Here is a 23668-nt window from a genome sequence, read left to right on the forward strand (position 1 = left end):
TTTGGACTTGTGGGGGAAACCCACGCAAACATGGGGAGAATATGCTCCACACAGAAATGCCAAATGACCCAGCCGAGGCTCAAACCTGCGACCTTCTTGCTGTGAGGCGATTTTGCTACCCACTGCGCCAGCGTGACGCCCACTTTAATAATCTAGCTATAATGTTTTTTTGAAGAAAGCCATGGCAATGGTTATCAGCTTTATTCAGAATATCTTCATTTGTGTTCAACAGATGAAAGAAATTTAGGTCTGTGATAAGTCAATGGTGAGCAAATGACGACTGATTTTTCATTTTGTTTGGGGTGAACTATCGCTTTCGTGGTTGGTGGTGCCAAATAGGCTGGTCTGAGCATTTCCTAAATGGCTGATCTACTGGGATTTTCACACAACCAACTCTAGGGTTTAGAGATTATTATGCAAAAAAAGAAGAAAACTAAATCCAGTGAGTGGCAGTTCTGTGAGTGCAAATGCATGGTTGATCTATAAGAATTTAGACATTTTAATTGAACCATATATGGTAATACTTTAGACTACGGGTCCAATATTTACTAACATTAACCAAGTATGAATAATCTTGTAAAACATTTATTAATCATAGTTTAACATTTACTAATGCATTAATGAAATCCAAATGTGTGCTTTTGGTAACATTAGCTAATGCACTGTGAGTTAACGAACCAACTCTATTTCCCTTAAATCAGTGGTTCCCAACCTTTTTTTGCTTGAGACCTGCTTTTCCCCTGGAAATTATAATAAGGCCCCTACATTTAATTTATTATAGCTCATAATTTTGCCGTAAGGATGACAAAAAAATGTTGTTTTCAAACATACGGTATTTTTATTTTTATAACTAGATATGTTTATGCGCAAATAATGGCCTAATGCAAAATAAAAGCAAAACATTAGTGGGCCATTTGTAACTGAAAAACGTAAGCCTTTGGCCTTTAAATTGGCGCTATCGACCTAAAATGCGGAAGTGCGCCTGTTTTCGCGATTGTCTTAGAACTTCGGATTCAGTCGCTTATGGGAGAAATGACTAGGAATAATAAACGGCAGAAAATGGTCAAACTACTTGCTCTACAAACAAATGTTTGCATGACTATACAGACCAAGTAGAATAATATAATAAGAAAATATCAAATTGCAACATCAAGCAGCGTAATGAGCAGTTTTTAACGTCAAAAAATGAATGGAAGTGAATGAGACCGGAAGTCTCAAGCCAAAAAGATTCAAATGGCAGCGCCCGCTCGTCGGCGGAGAATAAGGTGAGTATTAGTTGCCAATTTTTTAAGTTTCTTGTCAGTAGCTGTGACGTCCATGTGTCAATTCTTTTGCCTTGCGCTGAAGAAAACGCTCTGGGCTTGTCGCCGTATTTGGGATGAGTCGTCTGCAAATGTCTTATTAATTTGGACGACCTCATGTGTTTGTTAGCAAGAACTTTGATGCAGATAATAGACTGTGGCTGGATTATGAACTCTTTGCTTCGAGAAAATGGAATAAAACCATAGTCGAGGTAATCTTGGTATTTCCTGCATTTCGTGTTTTCAGTATTGCTAGCGCTGTGACTTGAAATGTTTGGAGCTTCCTCATCTGGGACCAGCATGCTTGGGTCATTAGTATTAGCTACTGAAGGCGAATCAGTGGGACTTTGTGGAGGACGAATTACAAATTTGTCCCTTTTTATTGGTCAGCCAGGGGATAAAATGAACTAAGGCAACATGATCGTTCTCCTAATTGTTCACTGCTAAAAAATGTTAACAATATCACGCGATCCCACACTGATCTCGCTTGAGAACCGCTGCCTTAAATGACATTAACTAACATGAACATGAAATAAACATATCACTAATAGTTTGTTCATGTTACTAAATACATTAACTAACATTAACTAACTCACCATTATTTTAAAGTGTTACACTATGGACATAAAAATGACAACTCACAAAAGACACAGGCATAAAAATAAAGCATTTTTGTATGAACTTTATATGGAACTATAGATGCGTTGCTACTTGCTAAAAATACTTACAGTATTTCCGAGATTCCTGAGACCCACCAGACCCTGAGCATTCTTTGAGTTCTGCAGACAACAAAGGTGGAAGAAAAAGAGAGAAAAGATTAGAGGACTTTCTAAGATGAACACCGGAGCTAGTTATACCCAACATGTTTTAATAAATTCAAATATGACTAAAGCGCGTGACTCATTCGAGCCACATCATTTGTTTGCCACAGATAATAAATGACAGCGAAGTGAAAAAGCATTTTTAAGAAGGGAGAACCAGACAAGAGTAAAGGTGTCTCTAATTAAAATGACAAAAGCTATTGCACATTTCTCTGCTCTATAGTCTGTTTTTTTGGGACAATTTTTGTTATCTGACCCAAGTGTTCTCTCTGGTGAAGGTTTGACATAAACAAACAATGCCCATTTTTCACATCACAACCATAACCCAGGCTCATTATTGATACGTACCCCTGTGTACATTTCTGGACAGCATGAAATATGTCCCTGGAGGTATATTTTTTGAAATCCTAAAAGATGAAATTCTAGGCTAAAATCTGCGGTATTTTTGGTTTGACAAGCTCACAGACAGCTGCTTATTGTCCGTTGCGATCAGATTTTCTCTCTGATGACGTTCTGAAAAAGCTGAAAGAGTTTTCTTCCGTGTTTGGTGGTCGTTCAGTCTGACATTATGACGGCTGAGATCTTACAGTGTGACATGGGAGCCATGTTCGTGCAGTCTGACATGCTACAAATGATTATAAAAAATTTAAAAAATAAATAAATAAATAATCGCACAGTGTGAGCCGGCCTTTACTGAACAAACTCAAGAAGCTCCACCATTGAATTATTATTATTCAAAATAAAATAATATAAATTGTTTTAGCAGTATTATTAGACATATTAGTTAAAATAATGCCCTAGAAAAGTGTTTTAAGCCATTTTATCTTGACAGACTGGCACAAATATTTAGACTCTCATCATACTTAGGCATCTTAGCATGTCATCTGTTTGATTTTGCTGACCAGCTCTCATAATCTGTGGTAAAACTGTCACATTGCACAGCATGGAGCAAATGAATTTGTAGTGACCGGCAGACTCAACTCCAGTGTAGGCCTATATATATATATATATATATATATATATATATATATATATATATATATATATATATATATATACGCAACAGCCATAATTTTAAATGAGTTGAGTAACATTATATATCAGTAATATTGAGTACAATGATCTTATGTCATTCGTGAACGACTGGAATTAGCAAATCTTACTGAATGAATCATTGATTTAAATGAATCGGTTAAATAAATGACTCGTTTAGTTATATAATCACTTGCTGCCACCTGCTGGCATTTTCAGAATATCATTTTGTCAATCACCTTGTTGTATGACAGTGGTTTGTGAAGAAAATATTGCTTAAAGGGGCTAAAAATATTGACCTTAAAATGTTTTAAAAAAATATTAAAAACTGCTTTTATTCTAGCCGAAATAAAACATTTAAGATTTTCGCCAAAAGAAAAAATATTATCGGAAATACTGTGAAAAATTCCTTGCTCTGTTAAAGATCATTTGAGATATATTTAAAAAAGAATAACTGTGACTTCAACTGTGTGATGATGTAGCACAGAAACATTTGAGCAATGCAAGACAGCTGGGAACGCTGATGATTTCACATGCTTGATAATCTGGCCATAAGTGCTCAGCTTGTTGACCATGACATAACACAGAGCGCTCCAGCACATGAACAATGTGTCAAGAGGTTTCTCGGTATGAATCTCACGCATTCTCAAGCAGACACACTCAGAATCAGAGATATGGAGGCTTGGAATAGCAGCGCTCGTTTTCATTTGCGTCATTGGCTGATTGCAGTGCTGACCATGTGATGTTATAATGGTGTCGGTGATGCTGGGAAGAACTTAAAAAAGTTGCAATGCAAGCATCCACTCAGACAGGTGAATTTGACCCCTAAATTCTTGAAGAAATCTTAGACAGACAAGGCTTGAGCCTAAATCCAGAATAAAATGTAAGTCTGAGCTGTTTCAACTGAAGGAAACTTGCAGTGACTGATTGTAAAATAATAAATCAGTGTTGTTTCTTGACTCAAATGGGCACAGATTTTTTGTATTAAAGCACATCTATAAAATAAATGACTTTAATGTCCTAACTAAGCTACAGTGCTCAGCATAATTGAGTACACCACATTTTGAAAATGAAGGTTTTTAACCATTTCTCACTGAATACAGGTCATATTATGGTGCATTTGAACAAAACAGATTTATTAAATGGATATATTTATTAATACCAACATCTCACCAAACATATATACATATAATATAAAAAAATATACATATAAATTCATGCAAAATATTGAGGGAAAAATTACAAGCTACAAAATTTCAACAAAATTTAATCAGTGTTTTGTTTCTGTTAAATTTTCCTCTTTTTAATTTTTTTATTTAATATTTTCCCCTAACAAACACATTTGGGTGTGCTCATTATGGACAGTTTTTCATGAGTTATTTTGCTAGATTAGCTCCAGATTTGGTTTCAATACTTACTAATCTAAAATATATACGCAAATATATTATTTTAAAGCTTCCGATAGAAAATAATGATTTCAATGAGAGATTTGTGCGATTTGAGCACTGTATGTCTAAAAATACTCTCTAAAGCCCTGTCCGTGAAACCATGCTGTATATCTTTCTTCACGGGAATCATTTTTAACACTAAGCATGATGACATTGAGAAGATAGAAGTAGTAACGAACCTCCAAAAACAATAGTGTGTTAACGAACAATGGCTATCAAAGTTTTGTGTCTTGTACTGGCTGTCTTATCATTGGAAAAGCCTATTAAAATAAAGCAAATCCTACCAGGGGCATAATTGATAAGCATTTCGCCATGTTTGAAAGCTGTGCTCCCTATATTCACGTGGGTTTCCTCTCTGGGTGCTCCGGTTTTCCCTATTGTCCAAAGATATGCAGTATAGGTGAATTGGATAAACAAAATTGAGTGTGTGTGTGTGTGTGTGTGAATCTGAGGGTGTTTGGGTGTTTTTCAGTACTGGGTTGCGGCTGGAAGGGCATATGCTGCGTAAAACATATGCTGAAATAGTTGGCGGTTCATTCCACTGTGGCGACCTCTGATAAAAAAGGAACTAATCCGAAAGAAAATGAATGAATAAATGTTAAAAAGTTCTGTTTCTGTGCTCTTATTGGTTACCATCACTTGACCCATTGTGGAGTTTGTCATGAAGTGCACAAACACAGCTTTAGTTTTCACCCACTACAACAATATATTAGATGAAATAGAAGATTTTTGCATTCTTATGCTAATTTTCATTATGAATAATCACAACACACTACATCATGTCCTATGAACCATTAGATGGCCTTGATATTAGCGTTGTTACAACGTACTATAAGTAAAATAATATAATATTATAATTAATATTAGTTACAGTTATTATTAAGTTGTAATAAAAAACTGAACTACTAAGTTTCCAACACACCAAAACATTTTTTTGTTCTCCTCGTTCAAACTACTAATTTGAAACGAGCTGAAACAACACAATTTTTTTGAGGACAACTTAATTGTTTTATATTCAATCCACTTAGATTTGTTAAGTTAACTTAATCGAGTGTTGAGACATGAATGAATGAATTGTATTGCATTTTTTACAGTGAAGTTAAAAATAAAAAAGCTAAACATAAATATGAATAAACTTATAAAAAATGGGAGCAAGCAGATGACAAATTTGATCAAATGTAAACTGAAAATATAAAAATAAAAGTTAATAATTTAAAATGAATAAATGCTATAATGTTACATAAAAACATGCCAAAAACAAATGATGTTAGTACTGGCATTCTCTTTATGGGTGAGTGACTGGACAGTGTGTGATATTACGCACCACGTTAAGCGTATCACAAATTGCACACTAATGACATTATTGATGGATGTTTCACAACACCAAAAAATCAATAACAATTCGTCCATGAAAAACACACTGCACACATACAGAACAGCGGCATATGATTGACAAACAGATTAAAATTCTATATTTTTATATACGTTTTTGAGCCATGGACCACTACTAAAAAAAGTGCAGTGCTGCTTTAATAGTTTTCAGTATATATACAGTACTGTGCAAAAGTCGTAAGCCACCACCAGCTTTGGGAGCCTAAGACTTTTGCACAAATCTATCTATCTAAAAGGTATGGAGCAAGTGCTTATCAAGGTATGGAGCAAGTGCTCATTACTTTTAGGTGAACTATACCTTTAATTTACAAACAGAAAACATGGGAAATATGCGCACAATATTCAAAACAAAATGACTATTTGAATCAAAAGTCTAGCATCAAAAGTCAGTGTTTAACGTGACCTCTTTAGCACCAAGCAACAGCCTTTTCTGAAATGATGTGCTAAATAATATCAATCATCTTTTAGCATTTCTAAGAGTTCTTCCTTATGTTTAGCATGTTCTATCCTTATTTTTCTCTCCAAGTGAATCTCATACTGCCTATAGTATTGTGTATACATACTGTATATAATATTTAGGTCTGGACTCTGTGTAGGATAATATTCAGGTCTGGACTCTGTGTAGGCCATTACATGACTGCCTTTGAAAAGATGTGCCGCCACATTAAATAGTTTTCTGTTCAATCCACTTAAATTTGTAAAAACGATTAAGTTAACTTAATCCATCTGTGTTGGGACAACATAAAGGAATTGTGCATTTTTTTACAGTGTATGAAAATTTTAAAAACATTCAGGTATAATAAATTGTACACTTTGTAAATCTTATGACGATTAACTTAATTGAAATATTTATACAACGAAGACTTTGCAGTCTTATTTTACATTTGATTTTTCAATTACTGTGTGCCTGAACACTGTTAGACTCTCAGATATTTGATATCAAGCATCTTTCAGCTTTTTCAGTTCTTCCTTACACTCCAAAAATATTTTGTTTACTTGTTCAAACTAATTTAAAATAAGCTGAAACAACACAGTTCTTGAGATTTCATTAGGACAACTTAATCTTTTGATATTCATTCCACACAAATTTGTTTTAAGCATTAAGTTAACTTAATCAATTTGTGTTGGGACAACATAAATGAATTGTGTGGAACCCAGCATTTTTTACAGTGTGGCTTTAGCATGTTCTACATTTCCTTTTCTCTCCAGGTGAATCTTGTACTGCCTATATTGCCTACACATACTGTATATAATATTCAGATCTGGACTCTGTGGAGGCCATTACTGTCTTTAAAAAGATGTGCAGCAAAATTTAAATGTTTTCTGTTCATTTTACTTACATTTGTAAAAACTATAACATTAACTTAATTTGTGTTGGGAAAACATAAAGGAATTGTGAGGAACTCAGCATTTTTTACAGTGTATGTATTAAAAAATAACATTTAGGTATAATAAATTACAGTTTGTAACAACAAAGAATATGCAGTATTACTGTGTGCCTGAATACCGTTAGACTCATCTGAAAAACACTAAAACACTGTTTATTTCATTTGCATCTCTTTCTTTATTGTGTTTTTCTCTGCTTGTAGAATGTTTATTATAATTTATGCAGATGCACTTAACGAAAGAATCATCCCAATCAATCTAAAAGGATCAATTCGTTCCAAAAAGAGATATTCAAGTCACTTATAATCACAGAATAACAAAATATCACAATGTTAATGATATTTAATATCCAGCATCTTTCAGCTTCTTCCTTAGATTTAGCATGCTCTACCTTTCCTTTTCTCTTCAAGTGAATCTCATACTGCCTATAATATAGCTTATACATTCTGTATATAAATTCAGGTCTGGACTCTGTGGAGGCCATTTCATGTCTCCGATATGATTTCCTTACAATTGCAGTGTGTTTGGGATCATTATCATGCCGCAAAAAAAACTATTACAAATTAGGTGCTTTCTTGTAAGAATAACATGAAAAATTAACACCTGTCTGGAATTTTCAGCATTCACAATTCTATCAATTCAGGCAATATTGACGACAGCTCTGGCAGACATGCACATTAAACAAAGACGGAAACTCCAGTACTTTTTATTCATTCGTTTATGTATCTTTAACTCTTTTTTTCATATGTCTATAACAATTAGACCCTAAAAAAAGCATTTTCTGGTTGCATTTTAATAAAGAGACTGAGAAATAATATAAATAATATCATTACACTCTCACTAAAACAACAAATGTAACTGGGGGCCTTTTGCACAATAAATAAATAGTTTGATGTTCTCAGAAATCATTCAGCATAATAATATTCGCTTCTAAAAAAACATCAGTCGCAGTATGTTTTTGTGAGGAACGGATCAGAATGCACTTTAATTAAAAAGTAATGAATTGCCCAAATCAAACACCCCCTGTTAGCACCTCCGAGGACAGATGTGCCAGGTTCCAACATGTTCAGTTCAGTGCGTCATCCCGCGGGGTTATTCCTAAATTCACCCAAATATCTGATGAGATTTTTCTTCCCTAAAGAAGATGAGAGAGGGCAAAACAGATGGTCCAAGGTCTCTGGCTTTCACACTCAGTTCGTGAAGCAAACTGAACAGCCAGCACACAGCAGCAGCCATGGGTACGGCAAGCATTGGGAGTTGTGCCTCGAAAGCGATTGGCTAACACGAGGACAGCACTGAATGCCTCTTCAAAGATCTTCGGAGCTCTGCGAGCTAATTGGCTGGCGCGAGTTGAAAGCAAGCGAGTAAGAACACAATGTCCTGACCTTAGTTTCTGGAAGCCACGGCTGTCACCGGTGTAAGAACTCGATGCGCTCTGCTGCCAAAAGGCTGGTCACATGGGCACAAACATCTGATTCGAGCAGATTCCTGAGGCTCAGCTCTTTTATATCTTATTCTATATCCTTTATTGGTATGCTTGATTATTTCTGATATCTCTGTAAACAGATTACAGTAGGGCTGCACAATACATCTTTTCAGCATCGATAATCACAATGTGATATTCAATGTTGAATCCGGATTATAATTTATTATCTGCATGTGTTTGCATGAGGTCTTTGACTGTATATGCTCAAAAAATGACTGCTTGTTAAAACTACTTATTTGAAATTAGTTGAAACAACACAATTCTTAAGGTTTTTTTTTTGGGGGGGGGGGGGGGGGGGGTTTGGGGTGAGAACCTAATTATTTGTTAAAACGATAACATTTTATTGAATTATTAAAACAAGGAAGACTATACAGTATTATTTTGGATTAGGTTATTCAATTACTGTGTGCGTGGATACTGTTAAACTCTTAGGAAAACACTAAAACACTGTTTATTTCCTCTGTATCTTTTTCTTTATATTTATCTATGCTTGTAGATTGTTTATTATAATGTATGCTGATGCACTCACCTTAAGAATCATCCTAATCAATCTAAAACAATCAATTCTTTCCAAAAAAGAAAAGAAAAGATATTTATCCCATTCATGATATATTCATATCACAATATATACACAGTCTTGAAAAATATCTAGTCAAATATTATATTTATATACAATAGAAGTCAGAATTATTAGCCCCCCTGACTTATTAGCGCCCCTGTTTATTTTTTCCCCCCAATTTCTGTTTAATGGAGGGAAGATTGTTTCAGCACATTTCTAAGCATAATAGTTTTAGAAACCTATTCTAATAACTGATTTATATCATCTTTGTCATGATGACAGTAAATAATATTTTACTTGATATTTTTCAAGACACTTCTATACAGCTTAAAGTTACATTTAAAGGCTTAACAAGGTTAATAAGGTGAACTAGGCAGGTTAGGGTAATTAGGCAAGTTATTGTATAACTGTGGTTTGCTCTGTAGACTATCGAAAAAAATAGCTTAAATGGGCTAATAATTTTGTCCCAAAATAGTTTTTTAAAAAATTAAAAACTGCTTTCATTTTAGCCGAAATAAAACAAATAAGACTTTCTCCAGAAGAAAAAATATTATCAGACATACTGTGAAAATTCCCTTGCTCTGTTAAACATCATTTGGGAAATATTCAAAAAAGAAAAAAAATCAAAAGGGGCTGACTTCAACTAATTTTGACTTCAACTATATATATATATATATATATATATATATATATATATATATATATAAGATAGATAGATAGATAGATAGATAGATAGATAGATAGATAGATAGATAGATAGATAGATAGATAGATAGATAGATAGATAGATAGATAGATAGATAGATAGATAGATAGATAGATAGATAGATAGATAGATAGATAGATAGATAGAGGGCTAATAATTCAAGGGGGCTAATAATTTTCTTCAACTGCAATGTTAAATTTTACCAATATCCTCTATTAGTTTATAGCTGCTCAAATCTGCTCTTCATCTCAGCACTTACTGTTCTAAAAGAAAAGACACATTCGAGACACCTGAAATGAACGGACTCATCAGAAATGGGATATCTGGTCTGGCATAACTCTGGATCGGCCATCAGTGTTGATGATAAGCCATGACAGCTCGTCATTACTATTATCTGGGCAATGAATGTCAATCTGGATGGACAGGAGAGTTTGCGTAAGGTCACAAGCTTGTGAAAAACAGAACCTTTGGCGATTCTTGGAATGTCCTCGATAGATATGCCGTTAAGGTACATTCCTTCAGAAATGTACCGCTTACTCAGGAGTCCATTTGTTCATGATAATTACACAACACCTTGCTCTGGTTATCTTATTGTTGCATAACCAACACTGATTACATTGGGAAATGTGGTTATCGCCATTTAGATAACTGACACTCGCCCCTTGAATGGTGTAGATGTACACTAAAGCAAATATGGCAGGTTTCCCATTATTAATTGGACTAAAGGTGTTGTGTAAATAGTCGGATTATTAAATAATGGACTATTTGTGTTGTGCAAGTATGTATTGTCCTGCATGAGGAGCTTTATATGGTTTGAAAATTCCTCTGTGGCCCACTTAAAGGGATAGTTCACTCAAAAATGAAAATGTATACATTATTTACTCACCTTCAATTCCTTGCAAACCTTTACAAGTTTCCTTTTGCTCTTGAACACAAATTAAGATACTTTAAAGAAAATTGAAATCCTTGAACTGTAACCAAAAACAAAGAGGCTACTATGGATGTCAACAGGATTTTAGCTTTCTTTAAAATACCTTCTTTTGTGTTTAATAGAAAACCGTAAACGTCTAAAAGAAGTAAAGAGTGAGTTAATGATGATAGAATATAATTTTTGGGTGAACTGTCCCTTTAATCAATTTAAAAATTCTTTTAGAGAAACACAAATGCCTTTGTACTAAATATGGCCCAAATGTGTAATTTAGTACATTGCAACAAAAAAGCCTCTAGTTATGCAGCCTGATGACTCATAATCATCCGTTTTCATTTACAATCCATTTAAATAGTTTAAATGGTTCACTGGCTTCTCCGTGAGCAATGCGCTGCCTACTGAGCGCGACGCAACAGCTGCGCAGGTAGATGGCGTCAGACCGTCAATTCAAAGCCAGCGGCTTTAAACTCTACTTGACAATTGTCCGCGTTATGTAACAACCCACGCTACGAACATTTACATTACCTGTACATTTTAGACATAGATATGGAATATTAACGTAAATATTTCATTATGAAACAGTTGTATGAGTCTGAAAACACGCTGAAGTAAAAATGTGAGGTTTTTGGAGGCGGGAAAACTGGTCAACTGGCAAGGTCAGAGACAGCAGCATCTGTACATGAATGAGTGTGCGTGGAGGTCTGGGACACTTTCGAGGGTACAAACAGGGTGAGTCATTCTTTAAATGTGACACTGATTTCTTAAAAAGGCCAACTTTAAGGGTCCATATGCAAATGATGTATTTCATATAATCTAGTTTTAAACAAATTATATTGTTTGAATAAGCATGCATACGTTTACTTTCAGAGGAAACAACTCTTAATGTGTTGCCTTCATGAGTAAAAGTGATATGCAACTGTTGCTAGATCTGTTCACAGCTTCTCACCTCAAACAATTCATATTTCATAATATCATTTTAAGATGTTGAACATTGTATTAGTTTTCAATCTGTAAACCGCTTTTTATTAAGAATATATTAGCCTGATATTACGCATGAAAGGCTATGGCATAATCAGTTGTAACCATTTGCAATTATTTGTCTTAATATTTTGTAGGCTTCTTAAAAAGTCATGCTTATTTTCTCAGTAAATTTCAAAACAGTTGTGTTGATTTCCATTACCTACCATTTCCAAACATATAAAAACAAATCAATATTGTGAGGCATTGAACTTGTGTGCCCTCTTCAAGGTGATCCACCAATGTTTGACTTAAAACTAAATCAACACTTGATTCACAGTTATTTTACACGTCTAATGTGCTAGCAATTGATGGTCTACCGATGATGGTCTGCTAAGAAAAAGGTTGTCAGGTTAAACAATAGTCTGCGTGACTACAAAGCTGTGAGGCGTGCAAGAATATGACAGACAGACAGTACTGAGGGTTCATTTTCATAGCTCAGCTGATAATGAGTTTCTATTTAAACCAAGTGGATAGCCTAGTAATTGAAGAGCTGCGAACTGGGCTTACCTTAGCCTGGTTAATGAGAAGCCCCACAAATGTGGACACCAGCATAGAGCGAGACATTGTCGGACTTTTTCTGCGCATATCCTGCTTGATGAAGGGGAAAGCCGAAGCCGGCGGTTCCTCCGGGACAGTGACCGTGTAAGATTGTCGTATACTCGGCATTATGACTGGAGAAAACTAGCGGAACAAATAACGCTATGTCAACGACTCAATACCAGCAAAGCCAAGGTATTCCTCAGTATCCCGTTTGTCATGCAGTCTGTCTTTATTGTATTCCTCAGGTGATGTTCATCTCATGCACTGTGCTCAGTCTTGTGTCCTTGAGCTTACGATAGGTTCACTAATAATGCTGGTAGCAAATAATGCAACTGTACGATCCGGTATCTCTTGTCGTGGTGTAATGCTCCGTACAGCGGTGTGTTCTGTATTGACCGGCTGCACTAGCAGCGTCAGAAACCAGCAGAGGAATAATGGAAAAGTCCGTGTGCCGTTTGCTTTTGCTCGGGCGCGCACACGCCCCCTCGGCACGAGAGAGACGTCACCAAACGCCTCATGCTGTCCTGACGTCACACACAGTAGAGGACAAGACCTTCCCATTCATCTGCACGCCTTTTTAACGACGATGTGTTATTCTGACATTTATATACTGAGTGAACCTTTTACTCATAAACATACTCATGTTTGTAAACGCGCGTCGATTCTGTATTGATTTACACTGACTGATGCTGACATTAAAATTGAGACAATTTAACAGGCATTTAAAGAGTTTAATCAGCACCAGCATTTCTAGCACTTTTACATTTCTTTAACTGCAGTACCAGAGTACATTCTGTTCATTCTACTATATTTAAATGTGTTCGGTTATTCATTTTTTCCAAGAATAAAATCACAAAAATGTTATTCACTGTAACAATTTTTATACTAACATATTATTTCCGCCGTATTAATAATAACTCTGACTTCTCTAAACCCAACTCCCCTGTATCTTTATAAATTCATTTAATTTTATGTATTTTTTGTAAATGATATATTATTAAATGGCATCACAGCAAAAAGATGGCTGGTTCAAGCCCCGGCTAGGTCAGTTTGCGTTTCTGTGTGGAGTTTGCATGTTCTCCACGTGTTTGTGTGGGTTTCCTCTGGGTGCTCCGGTTTCCCCCACAGTCCAAAGACATGTGGTATAGGTGAATTGAATTAACTAAATTGGGTGTAGTGTAAATGAGTGTGTGCAAAAGTGTGTGGGTGTTTCCCAGTGTTGGGTTGCGGCTGGAAGGGGATCCCCTGCATAAAACACGTGCAGGATAAGTTGGCGGTTCATTCCACTGTTGCGACCCCTGAATAATAAAGGGACTAAGCCAAAAAGAAAATTAATGATAAATCTGGGGTCACCACAGAGGAATGAACCACCAACTTATCCAGCATATGTTTTACGCAGCGAATGACTTTTCAGCTGCAACCCATCTCTGGGAAACATCCATACACAATCATTCACACTCATACACTACGGACAATTCAGCCTACCCAATTCTCCTGTACCGCATTTCTTTGGACTGTGAGGCAAACCGGAGCACCCGAAGGAAACCCACACGAACGCAGGGAGAATGTGCAAACTCCACACAGAAATGCCAACTGACCCAGCCGAGGCTTGAACCAGCCTCCTTCTTGCTGTGAGGCGACAGCACTACCTACTGCACCACTACGTCGCCGCATTTTAATATATTAACATTTATTTATTTACATTTTTAATGCTTTCTTGTTTACTTTTCTTGTTTGTTTACATTCTCAATTGTCATTTTAACTTAGCCAACCCTTTTAGTTTCATTACATACATAGTTAATTACTTAATATAATATAAACTACTGTTTGCTTATTAGATGTGTACTGTTTGTTTTAAATGTTGTGAAATATATCATTAAAAAGTTAGATTATATTCGTTTGTTTGGCATTTTTACACTTTAAAGTTTACACATGCATTTGTTAATTTAAAAAAGGAAAAATGAAAGAACAATATTTGATATTAAGCAATATTAGAAAAAAAGCATTACTGCTTATCTTGCATTAGCTGTAGTGATAAACTGGCAGGAAAAAAGACATTAATGCATGTAACAAAAACGTCATCTAACGGTTGCTGAACGTCACACGACAACGTTGTTACAGCCCTCCCTAATATTTTTATATATAACAAAAAAAAAAACTTGAACATTTCTATGCATTTATGAATGTATCATATCATCTTTGCGTCAAAAAAAAAAAAAAAAAGAATTATCGCTTGTGTGGAGAAGTTGGAGACGGGTCTGACTCTGGTGCTTGTGTGAGGTGTTTCTAATGCAGCATCTATAGGGCTGAGAATAATTTGACATTATTCTCTCCTCTGGCTGCTGTCATCAGTCTTACACTCTTTGTTTTCTTTTCTGAAACTTTTGATAATACCATCATGGAGATGTTCTTTTATTATTTCAGCAAATAAAACAAAAAACATTTGTTGTACTCTCCTATCTGCTTGTTAAGTGTGACGTCGCGCGAAGTGGCTTCCGGGTCCAAGCGCTCTATTCAAATGTATGGGGAGACTCATGAAGTGGTAATTATAAACGTTTACAAAACGATGTAATACTTTCGAAAATCCCGATCGCAATAGATATGTCCATGCCTATTAATCGATGGCCAGAAAGTGATTCATTTTTTTATAAATTGCTAAAATTTTGGTATTTGTGATGCAGCACGCCCAGAGATTGTTGTGTACACTAGAAGTTTATATAAAATTAACTTAAATGTGTGATATGAATTAAAAGTGATCATAAACAAATAATTTCTCAACTCAAATGAGTGGCGGCTTGGACCCGGAAGCAGTATTAAATACGTCACCAACACGTCATCACTTAACAAGCGGATTCACTGACTGCATTCTATTTTTACCTAACCATGTCACCTTCCACAGGGCATCCGCTGCGTAAAAACCTGCTGGATAAGTTGGTGGTTCATTCCGCTGTGGCGGATTAATAAAGGGACTAGGCCGAAAAGAAAATGAATGAATGAATGAATGAGGCCTTCCGTGTCACAGTATGGGATTGTAAACAGGAACAAAAACAGGTGTAGATTCCAAGTGCAGATTTTAATGATTATTGTGCAGTGAAAGTGACATAAAAATACAAAAATCAAAGTAACAAACAAACAAACCAGGAACTCAAACAGATTAACTCGAACTAGACTTTAACAACTGAGACAAGATACCAGAGCAAGATCAGGAACACATACCAACGAAGACGACAACGACCAACAGAGGATGAATGACTGAATTTATAGTCCAGGTAATCAATGGAGAACGGCGACAGCTGTGGTTGCAAATCAGTGTAGATGACAGACCGGGTGTGTGCGCGAAAGAATGTATGGAAATGTAGTTCTTAAGGGACTGTAGTTCGCTGTGAGTTGCTGGCGAACTACAGTGGCATCTTGTGGACAAACACAGTCATGACATTCCGCTACTGAGAAACCCGGACATGTGAAAAGGGTCTATTACATACATTAAATGTATGCGTTCTCACTGACAAATAGCAAACAGTAGAATACATTAGCAAGTTTGGTTAACTAAAGTTGATATAAATTTAATGCACTTTATTGTTTTTGTCCTCTAAATATGCTGTTTTTTTTTTTGATTATTTATTTATTGCAGAACAAAGCCAGCATACATAGCTAGCAACAACTATATACAAGCCAGGGTTTGCATTAAATAAAAATACATAAAGAAATTACAAATAATAATAATAATAAAATAAAGACATTACCATAATAAATAAATAACAATACACAGAAAAAAAAATAAAGAAAAAACTCTGGGTTGAGAATTAACTAGTTATTATATAAGAAATTTTCTCAATAAAATCGGACCATACTTTGATTGTATGGGGTTTAGCTCTGTTAATTCTTGCAGTGGAACGTTCTAACAGTGCAATATTTTTTAGTTCAATAAGCCACATTTTATCCGCTGGAAATGAGGGTTCATGCCATATTTTAAATATAACTTTCTTAGCTGCAGTTAGTGCAGTATGAAATATCCTGCGTTGGGAATTGTTTAGGTTTAGATCATAATCATCATTCAATAAACAGATATTAGGGTATTTGGGAATGAACATCTCACACAATTCTGAAATAGTTTGAAATACCTTATCCCAAAATGTACTGATAAGTGGACATTCAAAAAACATATGCATATATGTCCCCACAGAGTTTGAATGACACAGTGTACAAAAAGGGGTAGGTAACCGTTTCATGCGGTGAAGCACATATGGAGTTGCATAAGCCTTGTGGATCAGTTTATAGTGTATGAGTTGATGGGCAGGATTCTTAGACATCACCTGGATACTTTCCCATATCCAGTCCCAGTTCAGTTGGTAAGAGGACAGTTCCTTTAAATATGCTGTTTTTAATAAGGGGTGAAAAAATCCAATGATTCAGTGTATGAGTAAATTGTCCGAATGAATCAAACTGAAGCACGAACAATTTTTTTGCCAGCACGTTTGACAGATTAGAGCAAACGAGTGATTCATTTGCAAATCTGGTGAAGCAACTGGTTCTGATTATAAATAGCCGACAGAAACATGTACAGTATGACTTTACTAGAGAAAATTATTAAGTCAAGAACCGCCAACTTATCCAGCATATGTTTTACACAGCGGATGTAACCCTTCCAGCTGCAACCCATAACTGGAAAACATCCATACACACTCATTCACACACATACACTTCGGCCAATTGAGTTCATCCAATTCACCTATAGCGCATGTCTTTGGGGGAAACCGGAGCACCCAGAGGAAACCCATGCCCACATAGGGAGAACATGCAAACTCCACACAGAAATGCCAACTGGCCCAGCTAGGATTGGAACCAGCAACCTTCTTGCTGTGAGGTGTCAGTGCTAACCACTGAGCCACCGTGTGGCCCCAATACTGTAGATGTATTGGTTTTTGCGTCATTTCTCACGTATATATTCTCCAAGTACGTCAGATACTTGTCTCAGTGTACTGCCAGCTCATACGATGAAATGAAACTAATTACAGGACTTTGCACCGCAGGCTAATAATGAGCCATTGCAGGGCCATCCATTTGTACATTCATAAAGTCTCTCTATTCAAGTATTTCTTTATATAGCCCAGGGGTTACAAAGCATACAGTCAGATCTTGAAGAAGGAGTCATTCACTGCCTGTAGCTGTCCAATATGCATAAAAGAACTACAGTTTATAATTTTTTTGGTACATTTTTGTGCCTTCTTTGTGTAATTGTACAATGAGCATCAAACTGAATGTAGGAAATAGACTTTTATATAAAAATAAGGGCACCCCATTTTGAAAATTAATATTTTTATCAATTTCTCAGTGAATATAGGTAATCTACTTTGGTGTATTTATAGAAAATAGTTTTATTAAACAGATATATTTATTAAAATAATATTTTAATCACAGAACATTTTTAGAAATAAAGAATTAAATTCAAGCAAAATATTGCAAAAATATTTTAAAGTACATAATTTTAACTACATGTTGGATATTTTCTTTTTTGGATAATTTTTTTTTTCATCTTTTTAAAATTTGCATTTAATATTTTTCTTTAACATTTAAATTTGAGTGTATTAGTTTTTGGACCGTTATCGTAAGTTATTTTGTTATATAATGTTACAGTCACCAGCAATTTAGCGACTGCAGATTGCTGGAGAACTACAACTCTGCCACCAAATGGACTACAAATCACAGCATGCAACGTGCCACACACCGGTTCCTAATCTTGTCAGATTGCAAACATTCACAGCTGAAGCTGATCAAGAACTCATTACACAGAATATTTATACACCACATGAGCTCACACAGATTGCTGAGTGTTGTTAGTTGGTTGTGTTAGTTAAAACCTGTAACTTTACGTAGCATTTGTATTTCCTTGTCAAGCCGTGTTGATTGTTGATTCTTGTGATTTAGGTTATCTACTCCTAGCCTCGATCATAGTTTTCTTTATCTTTCCCTGGTTTTGTCCATTTGCCTTTTCCTCGATGACGACTTCTGGATTATCTGTATAAGCCCGATTGCTCCTGTTTTAACCGTTGTCTGCCTGACTAATGTTGAATAATTCTGCATTTGGATTCGCTCCTCTGTGAAAGCCCCCCTTCAGTTACAGATAAGCTCCAGATTTGCCTTCAGTACTGACTAATCTAATGTATATGCACAACTATAATATTGTATAGCTTCCTATTACAAATATGAATTTAAAAGAGATTTATGCTGAGTGCTGCAAAAAGAAAGCTCACAAGTCCCTATGTATAATGATCAAAATATTTTTTGTCAAAATGTTGTGAACCATGAAACCATTGCATTATTGTAAAAATAAACATAAAATAGTAATTAAACAAATATATTTGGATGTTCAAATAGCATAAACTTTCTTACTGTTTACTTAAAGATTTCTTTCTGAAATCATACAAAAAACTGACAGTAATTTGACAGCCTGTGACATTCAAAAAATACCCAGAAAATTTTGAATTTTTAGTTCAATCATTTCATGTTTCACAAAAAAAATACCCACCTTAATCAGTGAAATTCAAAAATTAAATAAAAAAAGATAAAGATTGTCACAATTGCACTTTAGGCGTTTTGATTCCCTGCTCACAGAACTTTCCCAATTCTGTTATTATGACAATGAAGCCCAAAAATTTCACAAAAAGGTGAAAAAGTAATTAAGTTTTGAAACCGCCAGTTCATTCCACTGTGGCGATCACTGATGAATAATGGGAATAAGCTGGAAAATGAATGAATGAATGAGTTTATAAACAGAGATTTTTTTTTTTTTTTGAAAAAGAAGATGTGAATAATTATTGGTCAATTTCGCTGGTTGACAAAGGTGTTTGAATAATTACAATATTAGCTGAAGTACATTTTTCATTCAGTGTATTGTGTTTGACATTAATTTTGCATGTGTGTATTTATATGTGCAAAATAAATATACACAGCGCACACACATCTTACAATAATCTTTGCAGAGCGCTAATTATATTTTATTTTACTTTATTTTATTATATTATATTATATTATATTATATTATATTATATTATATTATATTATATTATATTATATTATATTATATTATATTATATTATATTATATTATATTATATTTCATTACATTATATTATTTTATATTATATTAAATTATATTTCATTATTTTATAGTATATTATGTTATATTTCATTATATTATATTATATCATATTATAATATGTTAAATTATATTATATTATATTATATTAAACTATATTATATTATATTATATTATATTATATTATATTATATTATATTTCATTATATTATATTATATTTCATTATATTATATTATATTATATTATATTATATTATATTATATTATATTACATTATATTATATTTCATTATATTACATTATGTTATATTATATTATTTTATATTATATTATATTATATTATACTATATTACATTATATTACATTATGTTATATTATATTATATTATATTATATTATATTATATTATATTATATTATATTATATTATATTATATTATATTATATTATATTATATTATACTATATTACATTATATTACATTATGTTATATTATATTATATTATATTATATTATATTATATTATATTATATTATATTATATTATATTATACTATATTACATTATATTATATTTCATTATATTACATTATGTTATATTATATTATATTATATTATATTATATTATATTTTATTATATTATATTATATTATATTATATTATATTATATTATATTATATTATATTATATTATATTATATTGTATTATATGTATTGTATTGTATGCAAAAGCGAATAAAAGAGCATCACTTAACATGATGTAATAGCAGGTTTTGTGTGATATTCTTGGTGCAGCTCCATGACTCAATACTGTTACTAACATTACTCTAAAGGATCCTCCTCTGAACCTCACCCTAAATTACTCCACGCTAAAAGGCCCAGCAGACCAGTGACCCAGAAGCAGCTGCGGGGCAATTTGTGTGGGAACAACAGCGAAAAAGCCCTGGTGGTGTTTCTCTAAAGCTCTCCTGTGTCTTTTCCCCATGCCTATTATGTAAGCGCCATCTAAAGCATGGCAGAGCTGGCCTATTCTGTGCAAATAATTGCATTCATCTTATGAAACACACTCTGAATCGAGCTTATATAAGAGCTTGTTTGAAGCAGTGTGCTGAGCCTTATATTCATGCCAGCCGCAATCCACATCCCCAGTGACGGACATGCCAAAGCATTGCCGTCTCACTGCCACAACTAACAGATGTGCTTATGTGTGAGAGACACGCTCGGAAGGAATTAGAGGGGCTGTCTGTTTGGAAGAGATCTGAATAACAGGCCTCTGTGTAAACAAACCAGAGTGACACCATGAGCACAAAAATGCAGCGGGGCCGTCCACACATACACTAACTCCCTCTGACAGTTATTACACATCTATATTTACCGAGGGTGAATTTTAAGAGTTCGCCCTTAGCTGATGATTGATTATAAAGCTTGTTTGGCATGCTGTCCCGGGAGAGAGCCCTGAACTGGTGAGATCCTCGAGCCCGGGGCTCCCCCCGTTGCAGGGCGAGAGGGAAGTCCGAGTTCAGGTAGGTCTCGAGGACTCCCCTGCTTGATAATGTTGAAAGTAAAATGCTATGAAGTGTCTATGCTGTCAATTTAGATTTGTCAATTTACTTATGTTACATGTTTTTGGTCTGTGGGAGGAAACCGGAGAGCCCGGTGAAAACCCACGCAAACACAAGGAGAACATGCGAACTCGACACAGAAACGCCGACCTGGCCAGGTAGAGTCCGAGCCGGTGGCATTCTTGCTGTGCGACCGTGGTACTAACCACTAGGCCTCCGTGCTGCCCTGACAAGGAAATGGGAGGAGTAGGGGTGGAAGGGGGGATTCTTAAAGACGAAGATGGCTGAGGTAAGATACTCTGGATATTTATAGTGGTTAAGGAGTCGTCTGATTGGTGAATCAGCATTAGCTAATGTGGACCAGGTGCTATCAATCATAAGCGCTTGCTCCTCTCGAAATTAGTTTATAAATAAACTTTACATCATGCAACATCTTCAGGTCTCACTTCGCTAAAATTACATTATACATTGTTTTTTAATGATAATGAGTATACTTGTGTATTCTTTTAATACGTAATGTTTGTATTTATAAGGAATATAGGTAACACTATAGTATAATGGTGCATTAGTTAATGTATTTACTAACATTAAGTTTGAATAATCTTTTAAAGCATTTATTAACCATAATTTAACATTTACTGATTTTTAAAAATGCCTGTGCGTGTACAACAATATAATTTGCACAAAAAATTATGTTTTTTTTTGTCTTAAGAACTTGTTACTCCACCACGTTTAGAGCGTCATTATGGACGTTTTACGTCATAACTAACGTGGTTCAAACGATGGATCTGCGACAGAGCAAATACGATTTTGGGGGAACACTCGTCACTACCGTTCTTTTCCCAAATAATGCATCGTACTATGGTAGTTCAGTCACGAGTTACTTGGTTGTTGTTTGGTAAACACACCCCAGATTATTTAGTGACATAATATACAAAACAATGCACACCTAATCATGCTAATAAATTAGTGCAGGCAAATAAACAACATGATTGCAAATCTGTATTGCTGTGGACTTTTGACCAAAGATAGGTTTAGGTTTAAAGACATGGAAACAAAACAAACCATATAACTTTATATAATATTAGGACATTATATAATAGACATTCTATATTAGTTATTGAGTATTTACTTATTTCATAAATGAAATCAAATATGGCAAAATAATATACGAATTATTTTTTCACTTGGATTTAATCTTAATGTTTTAGCACATGCCTGAAACATTTAAAGCAGTAGTTCTTCTAAAAATAAAAATGACTTCATAATTTACTCACCCTTAAGTTATTGTTGATATACAGTTGAAGTCAGAATTATTAACTCCCCTTTGAGATTTTTAAATATTTCCCAAATGATGTTTAACAGAGCAAGGAAATTTTCACAGTATGTCGGATAATATTTGTGTCTTCTGAAGAAAGTCTTATTTGTTTTATTTCGGCTAAAATAAAAGCAGTTTTTAATTTTTTTAAAACAATTTTGAGGTCAAAATTATTAGCCCCTTTAAGCAATATTTTAAAATTGTCTACAGAACAAACCATCATTATACAATAACTTGCCTAATTACCCTAACCTGCCTAGTTAACCTAATCAACCTAGTTAAGCCTTTAAATGTGACTTTAAGCTGTATAGAATATTATTTACTGTCATCATGGTAAAGATAAAATAAATCAGTTTTAAATGAGTTATTAAAACTATTATGTTTAGAAATGTGTTGAGGATATCTTCTCTCTGTTAAAACAGAAAATTGGGGAAAAAATAAACAGTAGGGCTAATAATTCAGGGGGGCTAATAATTCTGACTTCAACTGTATATGAATTTTTTTCTGTCACAGTTGGAGTATTTTTATCCTGGCTCTTCGATTTAGTGTAGAAGTGTCAGATAGTAGCTTTAATTTGAAGCTTCTAAAAAGAGCATTAATCTGTCCAAAACTAACACATACACCGCCAGGGGTTTACCACATGTCTTATAAAGCGGATCGATGTGTTTTTGATAGAAAAATATTGCACGTTTTTCAAATTTTGAACTCCAGTCGACTGACGTATATGACTAATGATGCATGAAGCACAGAAGGTGATGATGAAAAAAAAAAACTGTTTAGAAACTTCACTAGCACTTTTGAAAGCTTCAAAATAAAAGCCTCTATCCACACACTTGAAGCCAAGTAAATTATGGGGTAATTTTCATTCACTCCTTTAACACATTCCAGAAAAAAAGAAAAGTGAAGCTAACGTAGAAAAATATGAATTAAGTACACTGTAAAACATATGCGTAAATTAGAAGTTTTCTGTATCATTTAGTACAGTTTTTATTTTTCCCAGTTTATTTATGATTTTAAATTGAATTATGGGACCTTGATCTGTCTTACAAACAATGTTTAACCTTTAATTACATTTTTAATA

At 34.3% G+C, this 23668-nt stretch overlaps 2 protein-coding genes across 3 annotated transcripts in view; both read right to left on the bottom strand.

The window, feature by feature from the left end:
• Positions 1 to 23668, bottom strand: part of cntrl (centriolin) — a 548241-nt gene that overhangs the window by 187712 nt on the left and 336861 nt on the right. The window lies entirely within an intron of this gene.
• usp2b (ubiquitin specific peptidase 2b) overlaps positions 1 to 23668 on the bottom strand; it is an 87509-nt gene that overhangs the window by 11805 nt on the left and 52036 nt on the right. The window contains exons 1-2 of one of the 2 annotated variants that reach the window (XM_009301923.5): positions 12587 to 13052; positions 2030 to 2080 (exon numbers count right to left, since the gene is read on the bottom strand). In XM_009301923.5, the coding sequence (XP_009300198.1) occupies positions 2030 to 2080; positions 12587 to 12745 (210 nt within the window). In that variant the 5' untranslated portion in view covers positions 12746 to 13052. Of the gene's footprint in view, positions 1 to 2029; positions 2081 to 12586; positions 13053 to 23668 lie in introns of those variants that run through there. The other variant, XM_009301922.5, reaches the window with a different exon arrangement.

Source organism: Danio rerio, chromosome 5 (genome assembly GCF_049306965.1).
Source record: "Danio rerio strain Tuebingen ecotype United States chromosome 5, GRCz12tu, whole genome shotgun sequence".
Classification (NCBI taxonomy): Eukaryota; Metazoa; Chordata; class Actinopteri; order Cypriniformes; family Danionidae; genus Danio; species Danio rerio.